Below are 27,560 nucleotides of genomic sequence, written 5' to 3'. Positions count from 1 at the left end.
TGGGAATATTTAAAAAAATATTCCCACTGCTGGTTAACAGAAGGTAGCAACCTGCACATTTTTCACAAGTCAGCATATATATTTGCTGTGTGTTGTAACTTAGGGTATACAAGTGCTTTTTTGTGAAACTATAGGGTATTTATCTGCAATTAAGCCTAAAATAACATGCATGTATTCAATTGACAATTCTTACAAAAAAGACTGCTGGTACGATTTTAAATTAAAGGGTGCACAATTATGCTATGATATCACTCCTGCAGTTTCAGTGTACAATTAAGACATTTGTTTGTCAAATTAAAAGGATGGAAGTTACAAATCTATGGAGTGATAGATGGCCTTCATTGTACCACTTAAAGCTTATGTGTCAAGAACTCTAGCAACTGCAGTGATAGGTATGAAACAATAAACCATGTTGAAGGATGGGCTGGTTCAGATTTTCCATGTATACAAGTGAAGAAAGAAAAGGAGAAGTCAGCATTTCACCTTAACAACCGAACCCAAGATCGCTTCAATGTAGTCTATGGAAACAGTTGAACGTAAATTGATGCCATCTCTTTGTATCTCTGGTATCTCTTCCACCTCAAGGCACACATAAAGATCTCCTGGAGGTCCCCTAGCATCAAAACCATGAGAAGTGTTTTAAATGAATATGAAGTGATCAATAGTTAGTATTAGAATCAAATATCTAAATTATGTACAATAATAAGATCATAAGGACACAATGATTTTACTGAAGGAAAGAATGCAGATATCTTCTTAACCATGAAAGAGATGCAATTTACTTTTTACCAACTGTTAAACTTTAATATAGGAAACAAGTGGCAGCACCATCTAAAATTAAGCAGGACAAACATACGAAGTAGCTTTGCAAACTGTATTGGTTGAGAACAAAAATGAAAGTTGAAATGTACTAAGCCTGTAAAGGACTAGATAAACATGACCAAGATACACCTTTCATGCTAATTCAATGAATGATAAGGACAAGCTGATGCAAAGAATTATTTGTAGACAGTTTTTATTTAAAAATGACTGATAAGAGAAATTTCTAAACACATGAATATAACAAGGATGCTATGAGAGAAATTAAGAAAAGCCTAACTGAACTCAAACTTGAGTGTGTATATATTTTGATATGTAGCAGAGATAACTGCATCTTTTAAATTTATAGAAACAGAACTCAAGTTAAGTACTTGCGAATTTTCAAGTTACTAACATACCCTTTAGGTCCAGCATCACCTTCACCCCGAACACGAAGTGTGCTCCCTTTACTAACACCAGGAGGTATTTTCACTTTAATATCTTTTTTGACACGAATTCTCCCTTCACCAGCACACTTCCGACAATACTCGGAAATGATTTCACCTTCACCAACACAAGTTGGACATACAGATACCTATAGACAAAAGAAGGATAGAAGTTGTTCAAGAGCCAGAAAAATAGTTATATTATCAAAACAGCAAGTCTGGTTATTACAACTATGAGAGGCATAATGTTAGAGCAGAAAACATAATCCAACACCACGAAATATGCATCATTCTCGGCAATCTATCCTTCATTTTATCCAATAACACTATCATAGTCATAGGAATATACAAAAATAATTCATAATAATGTCTTGTTAACAATCTTTCATTTAACGCTGTTCTTGGTACAAATCAATACTCCAATTTCGCAAAATACAAGAATAACAGGGCATCTGTCTGTAATCTGTATTGAACCAGTGTCTGCAATCATTACCAGCAAACAACCTAAAGAAATAGCACGAAGACAACTTACAACTAGAATTCAGCAAACTTTTGATTGAAATTTCCAGATAAAGTAAATAGCACTGTGTAGAACCTGTGAGAAGGTCCTTTACCTATCATCATGTTCAGGTGACTCCAGTGTTTTAAAAAGCGGCCTAGGTGGACGGCTAGACGGATGCGGACCAATTTCTGCCTAGATTTGGCTAGAGCGGCCGGCCCGCCTAGGCGGCCCACCTAGGGCTAGGCGGTCCGCTTAGGCGGGCCGCCTAGTTTTAGAAAAGAAAATAAAAAAAACCAAAAAAACCCAACCCAATCAAGCCCAAATACTAAAACCCGAACCCAAAACCCAAACCCAACCCGTTACTTAAGCAAACGGCTGAACCTAGGAAATTTACTTCCCCCCCCAAAAAAAAAAAAAAAAAAAAAAAAACCAAGCCGCCCCATCTCCAACTCATCCTCCACCTCCGCAACCTTCCCTCCTCCGCATCTCTCCCGCGTCTCTCCACCTCCCCTCCCCTCCGCAACCAAACAGTACACCCCGCTCAAATTCTTGCCCTCCAGATCTCTCCCGCCGCCCACCTCCTCCAGCATCTCTCCACTGCAGATGGGCCCACAAACTACAATCCGCTATTCCACACCCACAACAGCAGCCGCAGGTAAAATTATTAAATCTTCTTTTTTTAATAAACTTAATACATATTTTTATGAATTATTATAATTAAATAAATTAAAAAATAGACAAACGCCTAGGCACCGCCTAGGCGTACGCCTCCGGCTCGAACACCTAGGCCGCCTAGCACCTTCTGTAACATTGGGTGAGTCAAACAAATCCTAATCTCATAAAATTGGTGTGAAACCACAGTAAGATTTCTTTTGATAGAGAAACACCCTAAGATAGAGAATCTAGCTACGGTAGGAAGTATTTACACAAGTAATCTGCATAAATCATGAAAATCATGTGCAACCACTACTACTTTTGGGCAGAATTTGTCATTGAATTCATTTAGAAGATGAACACGTAAATAAGATTCTACCTTATATGTTCAAGATGTTAAGCTTGTGCAAGAACCAACCTCAGAAAAATCTCCTAGAATACAAATAGTTTAGAAGAGGGAAGATGATAATCTTTTTTACCTAAGGCTAACTGCATTCATCTTTAAGGCGTTGCATATGCCAAAGGGCCAAATGGAAAGGCATAAGCAGATCCTATGTAATAATAAGACAGATATCTTAAGACAGTATAATAAATGACTAGCCGACAAGATAGGCTATACCTTAAATACCAACTATACCCTGATAGAAAAAGTTCCAAGGGCGAGACTCATAAATCAAAAATTTGAGCCATTCATGACTAAGATATTTGATTAACTTAGATGCCTCTTTTAGAGTCCTTGAGTAGGATTTCAAATAGGGAGATGCATAAGGTAACTGGCTAACGTTCATCTAGCATCTTTAAGCATGATTTCAAATAGAGAGATGCCTAAGGTAACTGGCTAACTAACCAAAACTAACTGCAATGTCAAGAACTTACAAAGGTTTCTGGAAATTATATTCATGGTAGCAAGCAATAAATGTTAAACGAAGGAAGCAAAAGATTGTCAAATGTTACCTAGCCAAGTTCATTTTGAAGCACAAATCTAGTTCTCAGAAGTTCATTTAACAAAAAAATTCTAGTTTTCATACCTGGGAGAACAACCCAAAAGGTGTCTGCTCCGTTCGCATTACTTGACCTCTTCCACCACAGGTCGAACATATTCTCATCTTGGAACCAACCTTTGACCCAGTACCCATGCACACATCACAAGTTTCCAAATGAGACAACTCAATTTCTTTTTCAGCTCCAAAAATAGCCTCCGAAAACTCCAAGATCATGTCATATCTGGGGAAAAAAACATTTTTGTGTAAGTTCTCAACTTCACAAGCAAAGCAATACATAAGATTAGATGTAGCTTTGAATGCATGCATCATCATCTATAGGGAAAGGTGGAAAGTTCCTGAAGTCCATAACATGGAAAATTAATAAAACTAGTAGCAGAATATCTTCTGTAAAACAAGCCAAAGGTTATTTATAGAAAATAGATAAATTGAAAACCTATTCATGCGACAAATTAATTATATCTAAAGTTGACATTGTACAAGTTTCTTGAAGAGAGATTTTTTCTGCAGAGTAGACCAAGCAAACAATTGTCTTCTCCTATACGTTACTATCTGCATAAACACACATATTCTTATCTAGAATCAACACATATTTCTGAACTGGTTGACTTGCTAAACTCATGAACATTTCAGGAGGACTGAATTTTCTCCAAATGTATTATGGGCCACCAAAAGTTAACAACTACATTGTTAATCTCCAAGCACAGGCTACAAAACATAAATTGTCAATAAAAGTATAAATATTTTGGAGATATATTTTGCCCCCTTGGTTATGCATCAAAGTCATTCTCATAGAAATTAGCAAGCATGCAGTGCTGATGAAGCTCTGGAACACAAGAAAAAATTTAGAACCATTTGTCAACCTCTGATTTTGGTACCAAGTTCTACGCCAAGGAAACTATGGAAAACAAGGGGCTTTTATGCAGCTTTACAGAAATTAGTAGGCCAATTCGACGTTCTTGAAGTCACCCTTGGACTAAGAGAATAACAAAGGTGTAATGCATGACAAATTTGCTACAAGGACTGATGTGAGCAAGATGAAATATTACAAAGTTAAAAAAAATGCATCCTCACATAGCAAATTACAATTCTGAATAGCAAGATGTTCGGTGTGTGTTTAGTAAGTGTTCAAAAACATTTATAACTTCTGAAAAACTGTCTGCATGAATCTATAAACTTGCAGTCGTATAAAACATGGATAATAGAGATTGTTATTTCTAAGCGACCAACTTCCAGAATACACATTGAAGCAGTAGAATGGCCTGATTCCGATGTATGTTTCGCTAGTCCAATACGCTCGCGAGATAAATTTGAAGTAGTAGTTGATGATGTAATCATATTAATTAACCAACATAAATGAATAATGAAGTTATCAAAATTAACATGCAAGCTAAGAAAAGTGATGCAAATTTAGTTATTTACACAAGCACGTGCAAAGTGGATAACTGCATATCAGTTCATAGAGAAAACTATCAATCAAGCGGGCCTAACTCTTTTCATTCAATGAAATGCATTTGAAACCCACCTAATATCTTCACCCTTGAGAGCAGAACCACGCTTGCGTGTTCTAAATGAACTCTGGTCCACACCAGAGAAGCCACCCATATTGGAACCAAAGAAAGCCTCAAATAGGTCAAAAGGATTAGTCTGCCAAAAAAAAAAAGAAAATAGTAAATAACAAAATAGAAGCAATTCACAAAAGATTAACAGATTTACCGTTTTGATTGTTCCATGCAGGTCAAGTGTTAAGGGCAATTATCATTGGCAAAACCATGCATGAATATTAACTAGTTCAAGTACATAGTACTATATAACTTTTTTAAGAGAACAGATGAAGCATGAACCAGGTACAATATTACAGAATATAAATTACCGTATATGAACCAGCTGAACCCCCTACAGCACTCTTAACTCCAGCTTCACCATATTGATCATACAAAGACCTTTTCTTATCATCTGACAGCACCTGACAATGCAGTGGCTCAGTATTGAAAATGCGAACTATATGAAAATAGACCGAAATGTCTTGGCTAACAAATGCAGAATTATCAGATACTGAAAAAGTCCATAGAAACAATAGGAACAAAATAACATAGGCATACACACTTAAATTTGAAAACTGATCCTAAAATCCGGCATGCCTTTTTTAATCTATGTTGTGCTAATCACAGAACGCCCAGCACATTTTGAGCATTAAAAAAAACCTACAAGTATCCCTCGTAGAAAAATATGAGAATAGATACTAAAAACTGACATGCATTTTTGCCTTTGGGCTAACCACAGAAAATACACATTTTTTAGTCTCTAGCATTAAAAGACATATTTTTTGCATGTTTTGCTCTAATCAGAGAAAATTACACACATTTTTAATCTCAGCATATATTGATGCTCAAAATGGATCTAGTTGCATAGAGAGGTCATTACATCCCCTACACATTATGAGCATTATAAAAAACCTGTAAGAGAGTTAATGGTACTCCTACATTAAGTATATATGGGGGAGGTTAAATTGTTCATATCGTATTCAGCCATCTATTGGAATAAATATGAAGTCTTATACCTGAGACCTAGATAATTCTTCACACATTAAACCAAAGTAAGAAAAGCAAGACAATGAGAATGAAAGAGGACTTTTTTCCACCATCAACGTTTGGAGATTCTGTTGGATTTAAGAAAAATATAAAGCCGTCTAGTTTGAAGAATTAAGATAAAATTTGTATAGGTCACACTTTTGGATTTATTATTCAGTGATGGGATCTAGATAGAAATAATTAGATCCTGATTTTTCATCTAAACTTGTAGGCGTTATTTAATTAAGAATTAAAAAATTTATTCATTAAGACAAGAATCAAAATCTCATTTTTAGCCAGTTATCGCTGGTTTGGCTCCCGTGCAGACCTTATTGGGTGAGTGGCGATAAATTTGGGACATAACTAACCTCCTATTGTTGTAAGTAGCTGCCAGCTTAGGAATCACATCAGATATTATGAAGAACCGCATTGTCATGGTATGTAGTGATTACATGCCTTTAATTTATGATTTCAAAATTTTACCTGCTCTAATTTTCTTCTTATTGGAAGATATTATTTTCATTTCTATCACCTTTTTCTCTATATAATCACTAATTGCATTAGGTTTTGATGTGATGAACAGCAATCGGTTCATTTATTAATGGAAAACTAGATGACCAATACATATTTGCTCTTATTAGATGCTGATAGATTAAGGGCTTTAGCTAGATTTTCAGCCTCCTGGGCCTAGGGTTTCTTCTAATTTTGGGGCCAATAAATCTGCACAAACTTTTTTTATATCTGATCAAGTCTCTTCTCTAAAGCCCAACAACTTACAATCAAAACCCACTGGACCTTATCCCAATGCACATTCCTCAAGATCTGAGTCCAAAGTTGACCAAGAACCATCCAATTCTTGGGCTAATTTTCACCGTACATATATAGGAATGAGTGGTGTTTGTGGAAACATCCTAGAGTTCAACATCAGCTAGCCGTCAACTCCAGCAGCATCAAGCCGTCGACCTCGACTAGCCCTCAATCTCAACCAATCCTTAACTCTTCGACTCAGGCCAGAGTTTGCAGGCGGAACCAGATCTTGAGATCGCTGACGAAATCCTTCCTACCATCCTGATTGTTTTGTTCTATCTCGACAAACTGGATAGCCTGATAGAGAATCATGATCGATGACAATACTACATCCTTGTTATCTCTACAATGCATGTGCTCTCTTCATGTTTGTTCTTCGTCCCTTTTCAGTAATAATTGCATTGCTGTGAGTTGAACTGATTTCATGCAAGGTTGCTGATAGCGGATCGCGACGCGTCGCGGCGAGGTACCGCTAAGGCTATATCGGGCTATTGCGGCGAAATCGCGGCAAATAGCGCACAGTCAAATAGCGGTCAAATTTAAATATATTTAAATATCCTAAATAATAAGAAAATTTATAAAAAATCTAAAAATTCAATTAGTTGTAAATTTCTTGTATTATCAATAAATAACAATTAATAAGCTTGTTGTATGAATGAAACTATGAAGAAATTCAAGAAATATAGCATCATAATATGTGTGATAGTGGGTTTAGCGGGTTTAGCCGCTTTTAACAACAAAAATCCGCTTTTAACCGCGAAAATTCGCTTTTAACCGCGAAAACCCGCTTTTAACCCGCTAAAATCCGCTTTTACATGCTATTCGAATGAATAGCGGATTTTTCCGCTTAAGCCAGCCGTGAAACCCCTACGCGTAGCGCTGAAGGGCCGTGACCGCTATTCGCGCCGCTATAGCCCCAATATTGGCCGCTATTTACAACACTGATTTCATGTTTGTTCTTCGTCCTTTTTCAGTAATAATTGCATTGCTGTGAGTTGAACTGATTGCTTTCATGCAATATTTTTTTTTTCCTTTTGGTACTCTACTACTATTGTGACTATCTGCACTTGTTCTACACTACTACTACCACCACCACCCATGGCTACTACCAAGGAGGAATGTGATCATTTACAAATCACCACCACAAAGTTTAATAGCAAGAACTATTTGATATGGGAGAAATCGGTTCGTGTTTACTTGAGTCTTAAGGGAAAATTGAAGTTGATCATGTCCTCGAAACCTAATATTCCCGTCTTTGCTGCTACTACTACTGACAAGGATATATTCCCACCGCACCTGCTACTACTACTGACAAGGATATTGCGATAATCTCTGCTGAGAAGATTAATCAAGACTAGGAATGAGACAACTCTATTGTTATGACTTGGCTATGAGGGAGCATGGAGCCACACATATCTGCACACTTTATTTTTCTAGATACTACAAAGGAGATCTGGGAAGTTGTCCAAGACACTTATTCTATAAAATAGAATGCCTCAAGAGTATTTGATGCATATGAGGAGCTCTTCAGTATTCAGCAGGGAGAAAAGAGTTTGGAGTATTACAATCAGCTAAAGGGGATACATGATCTCCCTAACTAGTATCACCCCCTGACTATAGATCTTTAGACTTTAAAGAAACAACAGAAGGAACTTTTTGTTTGCAAATTATTGTCTAGTTTGAACTCTACCCTAAAACCACTATGAAGACACTTCTTAATGTCAGAACGCGGATTACCCTCTTCTCATAGAGCATTCTCACACCTTTCTCAGACTATGGAGACCCCATTGCATCCCTCAATTGCCGAGACTTCTACACTTTTCTCGTCTGCTAGATCCTCACAATCTTATCACGATCATGGTGGAGTTATTCCTCAAGAAGGATGTGGAGGACGCACTGATCGTGGTGGTCGTGTGATCGTGGTGGTCGTGGTGGACGTGGTCACGGTCAAGACAATGACTCACGCTTTTGTACTCATTGTAAGCGTACAAACCACTATGGTAAGACATGCTGTGAGCTTCACAACAAACCAGAGTGGTCGCAATCTTTGCATAAGGCGTATGTCTGTAATAAGGGTGGCTCATCTGCCTCAGTTGCGAAGGAATCTTCTAGTCCATTCATCTTCAGCTGATGAGCATATTTCCATGAGTAGGTCAAAGTATAATTCTATATTTCAGAAGGTGCAAGCGGTGTCTACTTCAAAAGTTGCCACTTTAGCCCATCTAAGTATTACTTGTCTTACTACTGCACCTTCTACTTCGTGGATTATTGATTCTAAAGCCTCTTCACATCTTATGGGCAAATCCACACATTTTTCAAACTTTTCACGATCATATTATTCACCTTCTATTTTACTTGCTGATGGACACTCGCGTACTATTCTTAGCACTGGCACGGTTACACCTACCCCCTCACTTTATCAAACGTGAACTATGTCCCAAATATTCCTTTTAATCTTATAGTTGTTAGTCATTTGACAAAATCTTTAAATTGCTCTATAACATTTTCTCTTTCATCTTATGTGTTTCAGAATCTTCACACAAAGAAGATGATTGGTGGGTGCTATGAACATGATGAGTTGTACTATCTTCAAAGGTCTGATATTATGTAGAGAAAAGAAACCAAGAGATAATTTTATTATGGATGTTTCACCTCTTTAAATAGAGGAAAGGAAACTTGGGCTACAAGCAGACCTAAAGTACAAGTAAACTTAGGGTACAAGATAAAGTAAATTGGTAAACAAGAAATAAACTACTCAGCTTTTCTAATAGTGTTGATGCATCGTGCTTAACAAAAGAAGAGTTGGACCTCCTGCTCGAGATCCATACTGGGTTATAGTTTCTTCAAAGAGGCAAAGAGGCAAGAGCAATGTAGATCTCCTTTGTCGCTAGAGTTAGTTCGACGACGGTGGCTATGTTTTCACTGTGAGATTAAAGGTCATACGCTGGTGTCATCAACCAAGAAGTTGCAATAAAATAAAGGTTGGTCACGAAGTGAGATACTATGGGTATTTTTTGATCTGCTGGAGATGTATGAGCCTCATCATTTTCAAAGTCAGTGATGAATAGAGACAACTTTTAGGAGATCGGGCACCAAATGGGAAGAGGAGCTCAAAACCCAAACTCTACATCTAGAAATTTCCATGGGAAATAGCAAGATCAGGTATTTCCTTGATTACAAATGGAACAACGGTTTCAAGATAAGGCCAAACAGCCAATGGTGGAGCATGATGAGGTGAAGATTGTAGATCCAGTGCGAGAATCTATGGTGAGAGGAGTTAAAAGCCTTAAGATTAGAGATCTGAACTCTAGGGGATCTTTAAACCCTAGATTTGGATGATTCCATGAGAATTGGCATGCTCAATCTCAAGTAAACCCTATATCTGCGAGTCGTCAGTCAAAAGACAAGGGTAAGTAGGTGATGATTGAGAAGGACGATAATGTTATGATTGTGGGTCTAGTACAAGAAGCTCAACATGCACATGCTGAGATCTCAAGTGATAACTTTGATCCTCTAGTGTTATTGTCGATTTTCTAAAATGGTTAACGATGAATTTAAAAACCATAGAGATTATGTGGTGATTTCTATAGCCAGAAATTTGGGATTGGATTTTCATAATTCTTATCTTGAGATTGTTGATTGGGATATTAGAACCTTGTCAAATAATAACTTTCTTGCTAGAGTTACTGCTTGAGAAAATTAGTAGAAATGGTTAAGAGGGATTTTTACTATTAGTGCATTTAAACAAAAGGTTCAACTCATGTTCATGAGGTTAAGGAAGTTAGAAATGTTAAGGTGTGGATTAAAAGAAATGTCAAGGTGTGGTTAAACTACACGAAATCTCACCTAATTTATGAAATTTGGACTCTTTTTTAGTGCATAAGACATTTTGTTGATTTAAATATGATTGACAAGTCTACAAATTTAAAAATAGCAATGCTTAAAAACACACTCTACTTGGCCGAGTATTTGCCTGAGTACTCCTACCTGACACCAAAACGTGTTGAGTAGCTGAAAGCCTGAAACCACTCGATTAAACGGTCAAATCACATAATCAAGCAGTTAAAGAGTATGTACTCGCATAATTATGTAGTCGCATAATGAAATTATGAGGACGCATAATATACCTGAATCGACCCACACAACACTTAATTATCCTGAAATCTCTCGACCGATGCCTCAAAAGACCCTAAAAATATGTTGTTTCTAAACCTAGTCACCCCTACATGGCCTCATCCCTGATGCCACTATTTTCCAACAATCACCGCCACCAAATGTCAACGCCGATCAACGCGGTCTCCTATAGTTGTTCCACCACTGAACGTAGTAAGGTTGGTGAGGAAGACTAAATGAGAAGTTTTATTAGTATTTTTAAGTGTTATAATAACTTATGGGAGTGTTTTTGGTTTATGGAAGTTTAGTAGGTTTATTTTTAAGTGCATAAACGACTTTTATTTGAATAACCTAGGGTATTGTTGTTAGTCTTTTGCTTGAAATATTTTATATTTTTCATGGACTATCATAATTTTTTTATATCTGACAATAGATATATGTATATGTGTGTGTGTATGTATCAAGGTTTTAAATATCGATTATCGGGAATTTATCGGACGGTCAAAATCCTTATCGGATAGTGGAAATCGGAGATATATCGGGAATAAGTAGTAATTATCAGAGTGATATATTGGAGGGTGTATATATATAATATAATAACCAAAAAATATAATCTAACCATGCTTAATGAAATATAAAAATACCAAAATATAAACTTTTAAGACTTGTAACTAATTTCTTATACAAGTCTCACAAGTCACAGTATTTTCTTAAAATTAATTACAAATTTGCTATAAAACTAATTGCAGTGAAAATCACAAGTCACAGTATTTTCTTAAAACTAATTACAAGTTTTCTATAAACTAATTGCTATACAAGTATCCAAGTTACCATATTTATACAAGTTTGCATAAAAATTAGTTTGCTATAAACTAACTGCAGTGAAAAATAATGTAATTAGAATATCAGATGAAGAGAATAAATGAACTTAAAGAGAAAAAGTCAGAAAAAAATTGAGCAATGAGTAGATATATATTCGATGGAGTTCGAAGAGGAGCGGCCGAAAAGTGCCTCCCTTATCAGCTGATAAGTGCCTTTATTGCCAATAACTCGTCGATAAACCCATAAAAACGATAACCGATTAAAAATCCTACTTATCCTAGCGGAAAGTTCCCAAATTCGATAACTCGACGATAAGGATTATCAGCCTATATTTAAAACCATGGTATGTATATATTAAAATTTTTAAAAATACATAATTCTTCATAATCTGATTAATCACCACATAATCCGATTAATCGCTACCCGATATATGACCGTACGCATAATGAAACTATGTTTTAGAACCTTGGAAAATCAAAATGGTTGATGTTATTTTACTGATTAATTTTGCTGATATGAAAGATACCCCTAAAGTGTTAAAAGATTTATTATGGGGTTCATCTTTACTTAGTAAGAGTGGATATAATTTCTGGTTATGAAGAAATGGAGAAGGATATGGATTTAAATGAAGGTGATATTAACTTGAGCAGTTCTCATAACTGGATAAGGTTACTCCTATGATGGTGGAAATCATTGTTGAAAAAAACCAATACATAACTCATTATGTTGCGTTATGTAACCTAACATGCCTTAAATGTTATGTAAACTTATAAAATAACTCAGACATGATAACTCTTCATTAGTACAATATATCATGTGTTATTTCTAAGGTTTTAAATATCGGTTATCGGGGATTTATCGGACGGTTAAAATCCTTATCGGATAGCAAAAATCGAAGATATATCGCGAATAAGTAGTAATTATCGGAGTGGTATACTAGATGGCGTATATATATAATATAATAACCAAAAACTGTAATCTAACCATGTTTAACGAATTATAAACATACCAAAATATAAACTTTTAAGACTTGTATCTAATTTCTTATACAAGTCTCACAAGTCACAGTATTTTCTTAAAATTAATTACAAATTTGCTATAAACTAATTACAATGAAAAATCACAAGTCACGGTATTTTCTTAAAATTAATTACAAGTTTGCTATAAACTAATTGTTATACAAGTATCCAAGTTACCATATTTATACAAGTTTGCTTAAAAATTAGTTTGCTATAAACTAATTGTAGTGAAAAATAATGTAATTAGAATATTAGATGAAGAGAAGAAATGAACTTAAAGAGAAAAAGTCAGAAAACAACTGAGCAATGAGTAGATACCTCTTCAATGGAGTTCAAAGAGGATAGGCCGAAAAGTGCCTCCCTTATCGGCTAATAAGTACCTTTATCGGCCGATAAGTGTCTTTATCGCCGATAACTCGCTGATAAACCCATAAAAACGATAACCGATTAAAAATCCTACTTATTCTAGCGGAAAGTTCCCAAATTCGATAACTCGGTGATAATATCGGATTATCGGCCGATATTTAAACCATGGTTATTTCAATATAACTTATTTATGTATAACTTATATTATTTCAATGTACAATGCGCTATTTTAATAAACTTGCCTTATTTCAATATGAGTTCTAGAGACTTGAAAGTATATCCTTTATTAAAACTTGATGTAATTAAGTAATTGCTTTTGACTTGTTTGTTAACCCTTCATGTCTTGTTTTGCTGATATCATTATGCGATTGTAAAATTATGAATATGAGTAATAAAACGAAAGTAATTATGAATGAGCTATAAATTTATGATTAAATATTTGATATTCGAATGTGATATTTCCTAGTAAATCTATATAACTTGTATTAACTTAAAGAATTTTTATTAAAATATTTTGTATTATGATATTTTGTTCCTACTTCTTAAAATTAGTATGAACATCTTTTATATTTTTTTAAATTAAACAGTAGGAAAATATATTATTCTTAATTATGATGTTATGCTTAAAAATTTTGATTAATTATTAAAGTCATTATGAATAGTTTGTATTTATAAATATGTACATAATTAATAACCAAAAAACTTATGTAATACATAACCCCTAGGCCTATGCAGTACCTAAATCACCCGCCTAGCATCTAGGCAGTATTTAGGGTGTCAACCTAGGTTTTGGGAGCGCCTAGGGAAGCATAGTCTACTTATGTGGACTGCACCCATTAAACATTGATCGTGATTACCCCTATTGTAGCCTCTACGTCCTCAAAACTCCTCCAACCTCCAACTATGAACACTTTCTCTACATCCTCCAACAGTCAGCAAAACCTCATTCGTCACCACTTAAACGAAGAAAGAAAGCCGCCTAGGCCTTAATCTAGCGCCTAAGCTTTTTATAATATTGGTATTTATATCAATTATTATAATTAAAAAATAAAAACATAAAAACCACCTAGGCACCGCCTAGGCCACCTAGCACTTTCTGCAACCTTGGTAGAGTGTTACATACGTTATATTTATTTTCAACATTGGTAGAGATTGCACAAGGTGAAGATGGAGTCTCTTTCAATAATCATGGTGAAAATGTGGAGGATATGTTTCTCCTCTAGTGGATTTATCCGATGCTTCACAAGAAAGGGGGAAGAAAGATAGTTTTGAGAAAGGATTTTTGAACTTTGATAGCTTGTAATATGGCAGAAAAGATTGTTGGAGATAATGGTGATGAGGGGGTGTAGTTGATGGAGCAAGAGATTGAAAATGATGATGGGGAGCAGATGGTGGAATAAGTGGTTGAAAAAGATGATAAGGTTATTAATGTTGTTCCTATTAATACTTCTAAACTAAAGACTTTGATAGTAAAGTTGAAGCAGCTTCCTAAAAGGTGTACAGGATGTAGTTAGCAGCATGATTTGAATATACCGTACATCCACTATACATTTATTAGATAACTTTGAAAATCCAACATCATACAAAATATACGGATCCTCTTGATGATTCAAACCCCCTGTTATTCAAGCTTCACATTTAGTATTTCAATTAACTAGTATTCATTATTTTATCTTCAAGTATAAAATTTATTGAGAATAAAATAGATTGATTTGCAATTTTCTTACTATATTATTTTTTGTTTCGATCTTTTGCAATCTCAATAATGTTCGAAAATAAGGAATAAACTTTCTAATAGGTGTGGAAGCGAACCAAATAATTAATAAACAATTCACCTATTATTCGTCTAGCTATTCCATCCTATTCGATTCACTATCTCATTTAATAGTGAACGAATAATTTTTAGTATTCGATTCAAAAACGAGTAGAATCTATACTACTATAAAAAGTGGTAAAACTTTTAATTTTCTTTTTTGCCCTTTTAAATTTTGATAAATTCTAACTATGTCATTATCTCTAATTAATCTTTTATTAAATAAATATAACCTCTTATTAGTTATGCACCTCCTCACCGTCCTAAATAATTATAATTATCAATAATATTATAACTATTAATTGTATAAAAAATAATAAAATAAAATAATTTATAAGATGAGTATACACAATTATTAGTAGTAACCAATTAAATTATTATAATAATTATTTATTAATTATAATAAAAAAATAAAATAATAGTATAAATAAAATAATATGTTACTAAATACTATTAAGAATTATATTATAATTCAATGAGCAGTAAAATAAATAGAATAAATTTTGAATCACATAAATAATGTAATTGTTAAATAATATCACATAAATTATGAATTACACTATTTATTTAGTAATATATTATTAAATAAATAATTTAATATTATTTTAGAGTGTTTTCTCAAAGATTGTTACATGATACTGAATAATCTATAGTTGGTAATGATTGAAAACTAGCCTTTTAAAAAAGTTATTTAATATAAATAATAATACTATTAATTATTAACAATAGTAGAGTAAAAATTTATAAAATATTTATAGTACTAAATTATTTAAGAGAATAATTAAAAAATTAAATTAGATAAATATTTTATAGCATATAGATAGTATAACTATTTTAAGAGTATTACTTGAACCAAGAAGTATAATTACACCAAAACCCAAATAACTTTCAAATTTCCTTTTTATGCTATTTTCTGGCTCTAATTTATAGGGTTATCTGTAAAAATCAGAAAGTTATTAGGGGAAAGTTATTAGGGGTCTTCTTCAAATAGAAAAGTCATTATGGGTTTACTCTAATTTTGAAACTTTATATTGGCCAAAATTTCACAAGGGTTTAGTGTAATTTACCTTATTAAATAAGTATAATGAGGAGTAACGATTGAAATATATTGCAGGCATCAAGTATAACTATCTAGGGAACATTAGGAAAAAGCTAGAAATATTAATGCAGCTCTGTTAATTTAGAGTTAAATTAACAACTTTCAAGTTTGAGGGTCATATTTAAAAGAACTTATAGAACTGATAGTTTTATTTAAGAACAATTTTAGATTTTGGAACTTATTTAAAAAAAGGTTAACGTTGCGCGATCATTATAAGAAAAATATTTAACTACAATAACTACACAATAATAATTCATTCATTCATTTCTTTTTAAGCAATCTTATTAGGACAAAATTTAAAAAATAACTCTTTCCAATAATTAATTAGCAAAATCAACATTCTCCCATAAAAATGAGTAAAATCGACCTTTTTGGTCGATTTTGCTGTCGGCGTTCCCATACTCCGACCTTTTTGGTTGATTTTGTTGTCGGCGCTCCCATACTCCGCGCCCAGCTCTTCGCTGTTCGGCAAAACCTCATCCTCAGCCCCTCCGTCAGTCCGACAGCAGCCTCATCCCCTCTCCTCCTCCGTCTTCACATTCTACAGGCGCATCACATCTGCCCCTGCCTCCTTCAACACGTCGAAAATGCTCCTCTGGTTGGACCTCCAGCCTGTAGCCACTAGAACCGCGGCCGACAACGGCGACCCCTTGCCCCTGGCTCGCTCTCCACGGAGGAGGTGAGGATGTCGTGGTCATCGCGAGAGACGGCATGGAGGGCGGAAGAGACGACGAGAAGCTTGTCGGAGGGAGCTGATAGGATTGGAGAGGGATGCGAGGGCATCGAGGGGCGACGGAAGGGATCAGCAAGCCTGTGGAAGCAACGGTTGTGGTAGACGAGGGCACGGCGGGTAGAACGGCTGGAGGCGAAGGGAGGGGTAGTGGAATGAGGCCAGCCACGGAGTCGAAAGTCAAGGAGGAAGGGGAGCGGAGGAGTGGCAGGTGGGTGCTAGACGAGGTCGGAGAGGCCGCGGCTTATGATAATGACAGTAGGAGCAGATAAGGACGAGGGAGGAGAGGGGCGCTTGCGGGAGGAGTGGGGGCAGGTGAGTGAGGAGAGAGAGGGGGGCAGGTGAGTGAGGAAGAGAGAGATGAGGCAGGCGGTGAGGAGAGAGATAGAAACTGCACGGGACTACTAGTCCCGTGCAGGTTGATTTTGCCTTTTTTTTTGGGAACGGTTGATTTTGCCTATTAATGTTAAAAAACGGTTGATTTTAAAAATTTGTCCATCTTACTATACAATTTTATTTATTAATGCATAATTTTATTATTTAATAAAAAATTTAAAATTAAAACATGTACATTTACGTGCAAAGCACGTGCATTATACTAGTTACTAGTTTAACCAAATGTGTATTCGATTAGTTTGATCATTAAATATTCATTTATATTATATATTTATTAAATGGTAAATTAGACATTTTCTAAAAAAATTAATTAGTTTAAGTTGAGGCATAAGCTTAAATGAAAAAGGCATTAACAAAAATGATGCTTTAGAGGGCATATTTACAAATACATACAACTCTTGGGTGTATATGAAAAAATCTCAAAAAGAATAAGAAAGTGAAAAAAAAGGTGGCAGTCCTAAGGTTCAAACACAGGACCCGCTATATGAGAGCTAAATCCCCCAACCATGTGAGCTACCAAATATTCATGAACATTCAGCGAATATTCCATATATATACGAATTCGAATATCAATATCATTGTGATATTCGACTCGAATTAGAATTCAAGTTCACTAGTGTTCGCTCTGATTCGATTGTTTTCCACCCCTACTTTCTAAATAATTTTCAGCTTGAATACATCCCAACTTGTATAAGGCTATGTACACCTTTGATCATTTACAAAGGAAATAAATGTTTGTCCACTTATTTAACGTGTATATATATGATTCCTTCCATGCTTAATAATTAATCAGTTGATATATTGGAAATCAGTCATTCCTTCCATGTATGATTTCGTAATCTTTTATAATTTGTAGAACAGGTTCTTTTTATTACATGTTCCAATTGAGTCATTATATAACATTTTGTTCCATTTTTCATTAAAAATAATTAAGGCATGAAAATGTACATGTTTAAAATTTTCAATATAATCTTGTCATGGAATTTTTGAAAATCTATACGTATCTTTTAATTTAGAAATTTCATAGCATATTAGTTAAAAAGTCTTCTTATTGAAATTTCTCCTTTAATTTAGCAAATTTCCAAAGAAAAGAGATACATTTGTCGAAGGACCAAAATTGAGCAAATCTCATTATACCAAATTAATCATAGTCGACATAGAAGGCGTCTCAGTGAAGTAATAAGTTCTTTACATGCATGTTTGGATTTAAATCTTCATCTGCATATTCTTACTAAGCTTTATTCTTGTGGCTGTTGTTTCATTGATCACAGTATACATACGACTGTGTTGAACTTTTTTATGTTTTAAGAGTTGATAAAGACCTCAGATCATGCATCTGAAACCCATAAGCAAACAAGACTCCAAAAATATATGGACTTATTCATCATGCACTAAATATAGAATTTACAATTTGCGAGGGACTTCTTCAAATTTGATAAATTACGAGTTGATAAGGACTTGCAGTCACGCCTTTGAAGTCGATGGGACTCACTTTGAGTCTTTGAATAAGAGCTCATCATTATCAAAGTACATAAAATAAATGTTTCGAGATTTATTAAACTAAAGGATGGTGACAACCAACAATTTAACACATACTGGCAATGTCCTCTATTCTAATTATAATCTTAAGGGTATAAATGTAATTTCCCACTAAAGGATTTTATGGTAAAGATAGCCCCCCACAGACATCAAAAATCTCAGGTATACTATCGAGACGTGAGGAAAAGAGTTTTCAATTTTTAAATAATAAAAACTAAAGTCTTTGTATACAAGTCCCCAAGTTTTTGCGAAATTGATAATTATACCTTCACGTTTTGTTATTTACAAATTTAACCAAAATTATTAAAGGCCTTTCAAATTAGACACTTAAATCAATTAAAATTGTTTTCTTTCCTCAGATGAAATAATAGCTTCACCCTACTGGGATTGATTATATCACAGTATTATTTTAATATTTATCTGTATTTTTCCTATAAACTCTAAGAAAAATTAATTTACATGAGAAACACTTTTTAATTAGATTTCTTTCAAATGCTGAATTCATACAATTACGTTATCTAATTTTGACAAAAACAAATTATTCAAGAAAATTTAATAAGTATTGTTCTTATCTTTCTTAGAAAAAATAGTGCAATAAGCTATTGCTTTTCAATTTAAGAATATGAAGTCATAAATGATTCAAAGTTCGATAATATCATTGTATTTAATACACTTCCATAAAAGGCATAAAATTTATAAAAAAATTTCATATCACGCGTATTTATATGCGCTTATATTCTAGCCTATAATAATATTTGAAGTCTAAAACTACAGAGATGTTCTCAAGCCCCACGTCCTATTATTACCGACATACTAGTATGATTTCTGATCATGTTCTTGTGAGCTAAGCAGTTACAGTGTTTAGTAAGAAAACTTTTAGATTTGAGAAAGTCTGGTTACAATCTGAGGATTTGAAGAAATTTTTTCAATCATAATGGAATACAGCTGTTGGAAATTTTATAGAAAAACTAAGGCTTATTGGGAAAAAGTTGAAGGTGTGGGCTAGGAATCAGTTTTATAGTATTAGACAAACAAAAAAAAAGATATTTTAAGTGATATCTTGCAAATTGATATTCTGGAAGAAGAGACATATTTAACAATCAAAGAGAGGGATAATAGGTAAGTTTTGAATGATCAATTATCTTCTATTCCAACCTAAGAAGAGATTGTGTGAAAATAGATATCTAAAATACATTGGCTCAAAGAAAGAGATAATAACAGTAGATTTTTTCAGTGTCGCAACTAGTAAAAGGAGAAGTAACATGCTTGCTTGTGTGCTAGAAAATGGTATAAAAGTGACTTCCGAAAAAGTTATAGATGAGGTGTTTTATTAAAAAAAATGATTTGAAAGAAGACAAGATGTGTGTGGCTGATTGGCAGAAAGTTAATCCGAAGAATGATTGGGGAGCTAAGGAGATTGACAGTCATTTTTCTGTGTGAAATAAAAAAGGCTATTTTCAGTACAAATGGGGATAAAGTTACTGGACCTGATAGTCTTTCAACCATCTTTTTTCAAAAATTTTGGGATACTGGACCTGATAGTCTTTCGACCATCTTTTTTCAAAAAATTTGGGACATCATTAAAGATGATTTTGTGGGAGTGTTTGAGTTTTATGAGGGAAGGTTAGACATGGATAGATTCAACGATGCTTTTATTGGGCTAATTCCTAAGAAAGTGGAGGTTATTAACGCAGGAAACGATAGACCCATTAGTTTACTTAATGTGGTTTACAAAATTATCACAAAAGTCATCACTAATAGTTTAAACTGTAAGATTGAGTTTCTGACTGATCACATTTAAATAGGTTTAATAAAGGTTAGATTGTTGGTTAATAGCATTGTCATTGCCCAAGAAATTATTAATGATTGTTTCCAATATAAAAAGAGGGGGTGGTATTCTGTTAAAACTTGATTATGCTAAGACCTATGATATGTTGGACTGGAGTTATATTTTCGTTGTTTTAGAGGCTAAACGTTTTGGAGAGAAATGGTAGAGTTGAGTTAATCTCTATTTGCATGGCAGGAACTCCGCAATATAACTAAACAGAGTTCGTGATAATTGGATTTATTCTAAGAGGGGAGTTAGACTGGGAGATCTCCTATCCCCTTTACTTTTTGTTTTAGCTGCAGATGTGTTTACACAACTATTAGCTTTAGTTGAGAGAAATGGCCTAGTGCAAGGTCTAGGCCCTGAATCTAGTGAGAAGAAGGTATTATATCTGCAATATGGAGACGATACCTTAATTTACAATAATAATAGGGAGAAAATTACAATTTTGAAGCTGCTTCTACATGGGTTTGAGATGATTAAAGATCAGATATTTCGTCTTGGAAGAATAATTTTATTTCTACATCTGATAAGCTAAAATGGGATGTGAATGGTGGTACCTCATGGTGCTTACATTATGAACGAAATAAATGCATCTTTAAACAGGAAACAAAACGTGTTATGGAGATTTTATGCCAGATTAATGCTTTTGTATGCCTTTGGCTAGGGAATTTGCCATTAGATGCAGGGAAACTTTGTGCTATGTCGTAAACGATAGAGGAGTGCTCAGGTGACTGAAGCTGCTGCTTGACGTTTTTATGCTATTCAGGTTGATGGAGTTGGTGGTCAAGTTGATGGAGGTGTGGCATACGTCTAGGGCTGCTAGTGCTTTTGAAATGTATAAAGTTGTAATAAGTTTGTTTTTTAGACAAATGGTGTGGTGATCAGTTTGATAGTTTGGAAATTTATTGTTATATGGGTGGACCAGTACTTTTGCTATTTGTCTGTAACTGAAGATATGTTGTGGTGTATGCATTTTTGGTGTTGGGAGTACAAACCTTTTTTTGTAAACGACCATGTGCTTTAATGATGTTTTTTGTAAGCTAGGGTTTTAGTTCAGGACCCCAATTTTTTCTCAAAAAATTGTAGGTATTGAAATTAAATGGAGGGAGAGGATTCATGTAGATGAACACAAAGCTTAAGATAGGAACTTCGCTATCACTGACTTCTTGTTATGTACTACACTTATTCTTCAACAGCAAGAAGAATAAGCATATAATATTTTATTGGCAAGTGTGATGTCATTATGTTTTGCAAACGTAATAGTTTTTGCTAACTTATGCAGATAAATTGTGATGCAAGCTTTGGCTTATGATTGAACCTTTGTCTATGGAAATAAAACCAGTGAAAAGTTTGAACACAAATATTTAAGTAAACAATTTACATAACAAAAAAGTACCTCATAAGCGGTGCTGATCTCCTTAAACTTTTCAGTTGCTCCAGGTTGCTTATTGACATCAGGGTGATACTTGATAAACAAAACATAAGGTCAGGAACTGCAGAAATTGCAATAGGGAAAAAAATGTAGAAATTAAAATAGTTGAGCAGAAGGTTCCACAATTGAAGAAAATTAGCTCCAATGAACTTCTAGCGTATCTCCTTACAATCAAGGCATGACTAAACCTCCATTAGATAACATCAACCAATATATGATGATTAATAAGTAACAATAACCATTCAAAACACAGATGAACAAAACAGGCATCGTTCAGGTAACTTGACTTAATCCTTTGCAAGTTAGCATGAGAAAGTATCGACAGATTGCATAATAAGGTCATCAAATTATCCAGGTACCCTTCAATATATGATGATTAATGAGTAACAATAACCATTCAAAACACAAATGAACAAAGCAGGCATCCTTCAGGTAACTTGACTTAATCCTTTGCTAGTTAGCATGTGCACGCATCAGTAGATTGCATAATAAGGTCATCAAATTATCTAGGTACCCTTCAATCAAGTATCAATAAAGCAACTATTGATTAGATATCTTATTATATTATTTTATGAAGAAGTGCTCAAACAGGTTTAAGCTGAAAGCAACCAAAACCCGAACCTGACAAAATAAGCAAAACAAGGTTAAATACCTTTACAAACCCTAAGTTGCAGAAATAAACCCTTGATGTATCCTCTGTTAGCCGACCAAGTAAAGAGATGGAGAAAAATATGACAATTTAGTATATTTTCTTTGCTTCAGCAACTTTTATTATCAGTAGCATCAATCAGGCAAGTACCCTACCTTGCCATCGTTTCTTTGATTCCTAAAGCCGTGCGTACAAAGTCTCCAATTATCTATGAAATTATCTCTGCAATCAATTCCATATCTACATTTCAATCCATGTGAACTATTATCAATATTTTAATATCATAGTTTTGTAGAGATCTTGACTTATATGTAGATAGAGATGAAAATAATGCTAGGAACCCTAATCAAGGAACTAGACAAATGGTATACACTCTGGATGTGCTTTAGACCATAGATGGTTAAAAACATCGTTAGATGAAAATCATCGAATACCGAGACAAAAATATTTCTATTGATTGCATGAAATCCACAATGTCTTTCACACGACCTAAAACCTATGATCTTGGTGTAAAAACAACCCTAAGAACATGGAGGATAATGTGAGCAGTCATGGAAGATTATCCACAAGCTGGCAGATTACCAAGAGATGGCTGGAGGAAAGAATCCCAAAATCTGGGAATCAGTCATCAAGTCGAGCTCAGACGACTTTGACAACCCAAAATTGCAAACAGGAGGCAAAATGCAATCGACTGAATTTAACCCCAATTGACTAAGCCATCCCAATCAACTGAATACTTGGTTGAAACATGCATGCATGTAGAAATTCAGTTTTTGTTTTCAAAAAAACCCTGTAACTTTTACATACAGATAGATATAAATGTAAAGCTTTACCCACACAATTATGACCAATTAGAAAGTGTTGAACTAGTTTTTAGGTATATTGTCACATATATCTTGTTTTCACTAGTTGAGCTAAAAACCTATATGCGAATAATATGCGAGGATCAAATTCCAGCTCTAAACATTTGTAGAAATCAAATCTTCATTTCACAGTTTCATGTGACCTTGTTGATGATTTTATATGACTCCTCATGTATTTCCTCAACTGCGTGCTACACCCACTACTTGATTGCACATGGAGTTTTTTTAACCTAGCGTTTGTCATTGATCAATACGGAATATTATAAATTAGTAGTATCGGTGGATGGTGCAAGAAGGGGGAACTTGCAACTATATGGCATAGGAAAGTTGTATTGAGATGCGACAAGTTCGCGTGGTATACACTGGAGCTACTAATTTTCGTAGGATTCGTGAATCATACACTATGAGTAAGGTTAGGCTTCTTATACCACCAGGTATGGAGACTAGTCCCATTCATAGATCGACAACAGATGCTTCATCGACATGATTAATCATTCGATTTAGAAACACAGGACTAATGCATAACATCATGTGTAATAACCTAAAACATTGTTTTGGTAACTTGGATTAAAAGGGGAATTAAGTGATGATGTTCCTTCTACTTGAAGTGTTTGATTCCTTTGGCCATGACAACCACCAAAGAGTTTCTCAATCTGATAACCAAAAGGGAGGATCAAACTATGTTTTTGCCCGCCTTAAGCAAGATATATCCATTGCCTTATTCTAAATAACTTAAAAGAATTTAAAATTGATGTGCTAGTCTTGTTAAACTTGCATTCATACTTTTGTGTATCAATATGTAGTGCTATGACTTTTAAGTTGCAGTAGTTACTATTTATGCATTTGAATGTTGTCATGCTAAGTAGCATAGCTAGATGTAGTCCAACGGGTACACATTAACGCATTGTCACCAAGGTTTTAAATATCGGATGTCGGGTTCATGTTGCTCGGCCAAAATTCATGTCGGATAGCGGAAATCGGGGATATATCGGGGGACATGAAAAAAATATCGGATTGCCATATCGGATAGGTTGATATAATATCATAAATAGAATCTTCACATACTTGATAATTATATTGTCTAAACATATGAAAAAGTACATATGAGAAGGTCTTTATTTTCACAAGCAACCACCAAGTTTTTGCTTTTGCATAGAAAACCAATAGACACTAGAACAGCTTAACTGCATATGTTTAGACAATTCTTATTAAAGTATAATAATTATCTAGAATATAAAAATTACTAATACAATTCTTTATACACAACTTTATTTATTAATGTAAAGATTTATTAATTGTTCAATTTAAGAATTTATGTTATTATAAAAGTCACTTCATAATTTTACACTCAAAGAAAAAGATTACAAAAAAAAATGTTCACATACAAAGCGCGTGCATTATACTAGTAGGAACAAAAAAAAAATTCTACTGAAATTGAAAATTAAACTCGTAATTGCTATTCTAAACTACTTAACTGCATCGACTAACAATTGCAGGATTTTTATTATATATCTGTCATTTCTCCAAACAAGAAACTAGTAAAACCGAAGTATATGTGCACCTAATACAAATAAATTCATGTGTTCTTATAGCCTTCCATTATAAAGAAAACACATGCAATAACAAGTAATTAAAACCTACAACAAGCACCCATATGGGTAGTGGATGGGAAACAATGTGAAACTTTACATAAATAGAAGGTGAAAGATATTGCAAATCATATGATTTCAACATGTCAATGTGAAACCGATATTTCTGAATTTTGGCCGATATTTGATGGCCGAAATGTCGCCCGATATATCCGCTATTTTCCGACATGTCCCCGACATGACCTCAAAAACGCCATACGCATTAAATTCAACAATTTCGTGGCGGCTAGGCTCCGAATCCGCAATATCGGCCGCCATGTCGGACATGGCGGCCGATATTTAAAACACTGATTGTCACACTCATCTTTTATTGCCTATCCGGAATACAATAGGAGTACAAGTTCTTGCACAGTAGTGAAACCGCATATTGTGCTCTAAGGTGTTCAAATTTCTTATCTTTCCTCTATGTGTATTTTCAATTATATTCCTATTTCATATCCATCACTTACTGTCATACTATCATCTTATTTCATATGTTTTTTTTATTGTGCATCTAAAAGCGTCCACAAGTCTGTTGAATTTCCAAATCCCTTGCCAGTATTTGTTGAATCAAATTTAAAAATTATTAGTTTGTTCCCTTTTCTTCCAAGTACTTGATGAGTACCAAGCTGTGAGATGGTTTAGCTTGAGGACAGAACATGGAAGGTAAAATGGGTGCAAATGTTTGTTTATTTTCGCAAATAATATCTTTTAAGATTGACATTTTGTTAAATAATAAAATAAGTAGAATAAATGGTAGCCTTAGCGGATCATTTTAGTGAATTAATTGCTAAAATGGCGAGTCGCTGGATTAGTCTCGTGTTAAATAGGCTGCCGAGTGTGGCAACATTCGATGATGAAGCATGGTTAGGGTGGTGCTGCAACAGTGCACCTCCAGAAAACTAGTGTGAAACTAAAAGCGCGACAAAACTTTTGCCAAAATATTGGTCTCCATAGAAACTTACTTTCTTCTTTCAGGGTATTTATATAAGGAATTATTTGTTTGACTTTGGACCTCAATTGATCTAGAAACAAATAAAAGATCAAATTGATATTACTAGTTTACAACATTTTGGTCGATTGTTTCAGTGAAATGTCCCCTAATATATTGGGAAAATCCAGATATGTCGCCAAGAAATTATCAAAATTGGTAAAAGATTTGTCTCGCAGCAAGTATCATAACAGCACATTCAGCCATGTCGGCCAATATTTAAAACAGTGTCCCTAAAAACTTTTGGGGTTTGACTACATTAATCTTGCCCTTCAACTTCTCCATTAATTAAAATATTACAACTCTTTCTAATCATGTGCACTTAAAACTAGGAATAGCATCGAAAATAAATAGTAACAACAATACATTGTACTTCATCTTTTACATGTAAATGGAATAAGAAACCTAGGTTGCAGCTTTCAAAGTCCTGAAACACTATAATCCTTAAATGAATGTTTCAACAATTTGTGTCAAAAATACTTAGCTCTTTTCTAATGGGGTCAACCAATATAAGAGCAAATGTATCTCGAGGGTCAAGCCACATACAGAGGAAGAGTGTTAGGAGTTTCCAGGACGAGACATAAAAGCCTCCAACTATATTCTATGATGCATTTCGTAACTTGCAAACGGACACTTTTGAGTTCCTTTGCGTGCACGTCTCTATCAACTTAAACGATATCCTTCAAAGTCTCTGACCTGAGGACCTTCGATTTGGGTATGTAACACACAGATCGGGTCCTACCAGTTGTTATGCTTGTAGCTAATTAGGTTCCAAAATAGCCTTCCACTTCAGTCTCCCGTGTCTCGATATGCTTCAAAAGGTGAAAACCTTAAAAAAAGTAACTAGCAACACTATCCTTTAAGACCTCCATAACCCCAAAACAGTCATCCACTGTCATGGTTTTCCTTGCCAGTCTGAACATTTCCCATCCTTTGGCATTTCGCCGCCCGGCTGAAGCCATCACACAACTCTTACCGGGTTGGAATTTTCTTCATTCAAAGCAAATCAAGATTTTCTCACATGTGTTCCCGAGTTCCCGAACTCTCGCAATCATTTAGGGTTTCAAAAACCTAGCCTAAATCATTTCCGACGAAACAAAAACAAGAACACAATTAGGGTTTAAGTTGAGAGTACCTGACGAGCCAACCTCCTGTAAGCAGTCTTGATCTCCTTGGTGGTAGCGGACTTTGGGACCCCGAGAGTCGAGTAGTAGTCAGCGGAGGCCGAGAAGACCGAGCAGCTCCCATTTCTCCTCCTCCTGCCCTTCTTCCTTGCGAAGGATCGGAGAGAGATCGATGGGTCGATCGAGAGAGGGTTGCGAGGGGTGAAGGAGGAAGAGCGAGAGTGGAGGTTGGAGGACGCTACAAAGGGTGAATGTTTGGGGACGAAGGATACAGACGAGAGCGCGAGAGCCATTGATGAGAGAGAGAGCAGAGAAGGCGTTTGATGAAATGTGTGGTCGGAAGAGGAGAAGAGAAACGTGCGAATTC

General features: G+C 34.7%; 1 protein-coding gene across 1 annotated transcript in view; it reads right to left on the bottom strand.

The window, feature by feature from the left end:
• LOC109835750 (chaperone protein DnaJ) overlaps positions 1-27,554 on the bottom strand; it is a 29,536-nt gene extending 1,982 nt beyond the window's left edge. Inside the window, exons 1-7 of the mRNA XM_020403759.1 lie at positions 27,205-27,554; positions 21,903-21,971; positions 5,275-5,367; positions 4,927-5,048; positions 3,429-3,624; positions 1,218-1,393; positions 484-613 (exon numbers count right to left, since the gene is read on the bottom strand). Of these exons, the coding sequence (XP_020259348.1) occupies positions 484-613; positions 1,218-1,393; positions 3,429-3,624; positions 4,927-5,048; positions 5,275-5,367; positions 21,903-21,971; positions 27,205-27,486 (1,068 nt within the window). The 5' untranslated portion in view covers positions 27,487-27,554. The remainder of the gene's footprint in view (positions 1-483; positions 614-1,217; positions 1,394-3,428; positions 3,625-4,926; positions 5,049-5,274; positions 5,368-21,902; positions 21,972-27,204) is intronic.

This window comes from Asparagus officinalis, chromosome 3 (genome assembly GCF_001876935.1).
Source record: "Asparagus officinalis chromosome 3, Aspof.V1, whole genome shotgun sequence".
Classification (NCBI taxonomy): domain Eukaryota; kingdom Viridiplantae; phylum Streptophyta; class Magnoliopsida; order Asparagales; family Asparagaceae; genus Asparagus; species Asparagus officinalis.
Note: the sequence above shows the minus strand (reverse complement) of the source record. Positions and strands in the feature narration are given on the sequence as shown.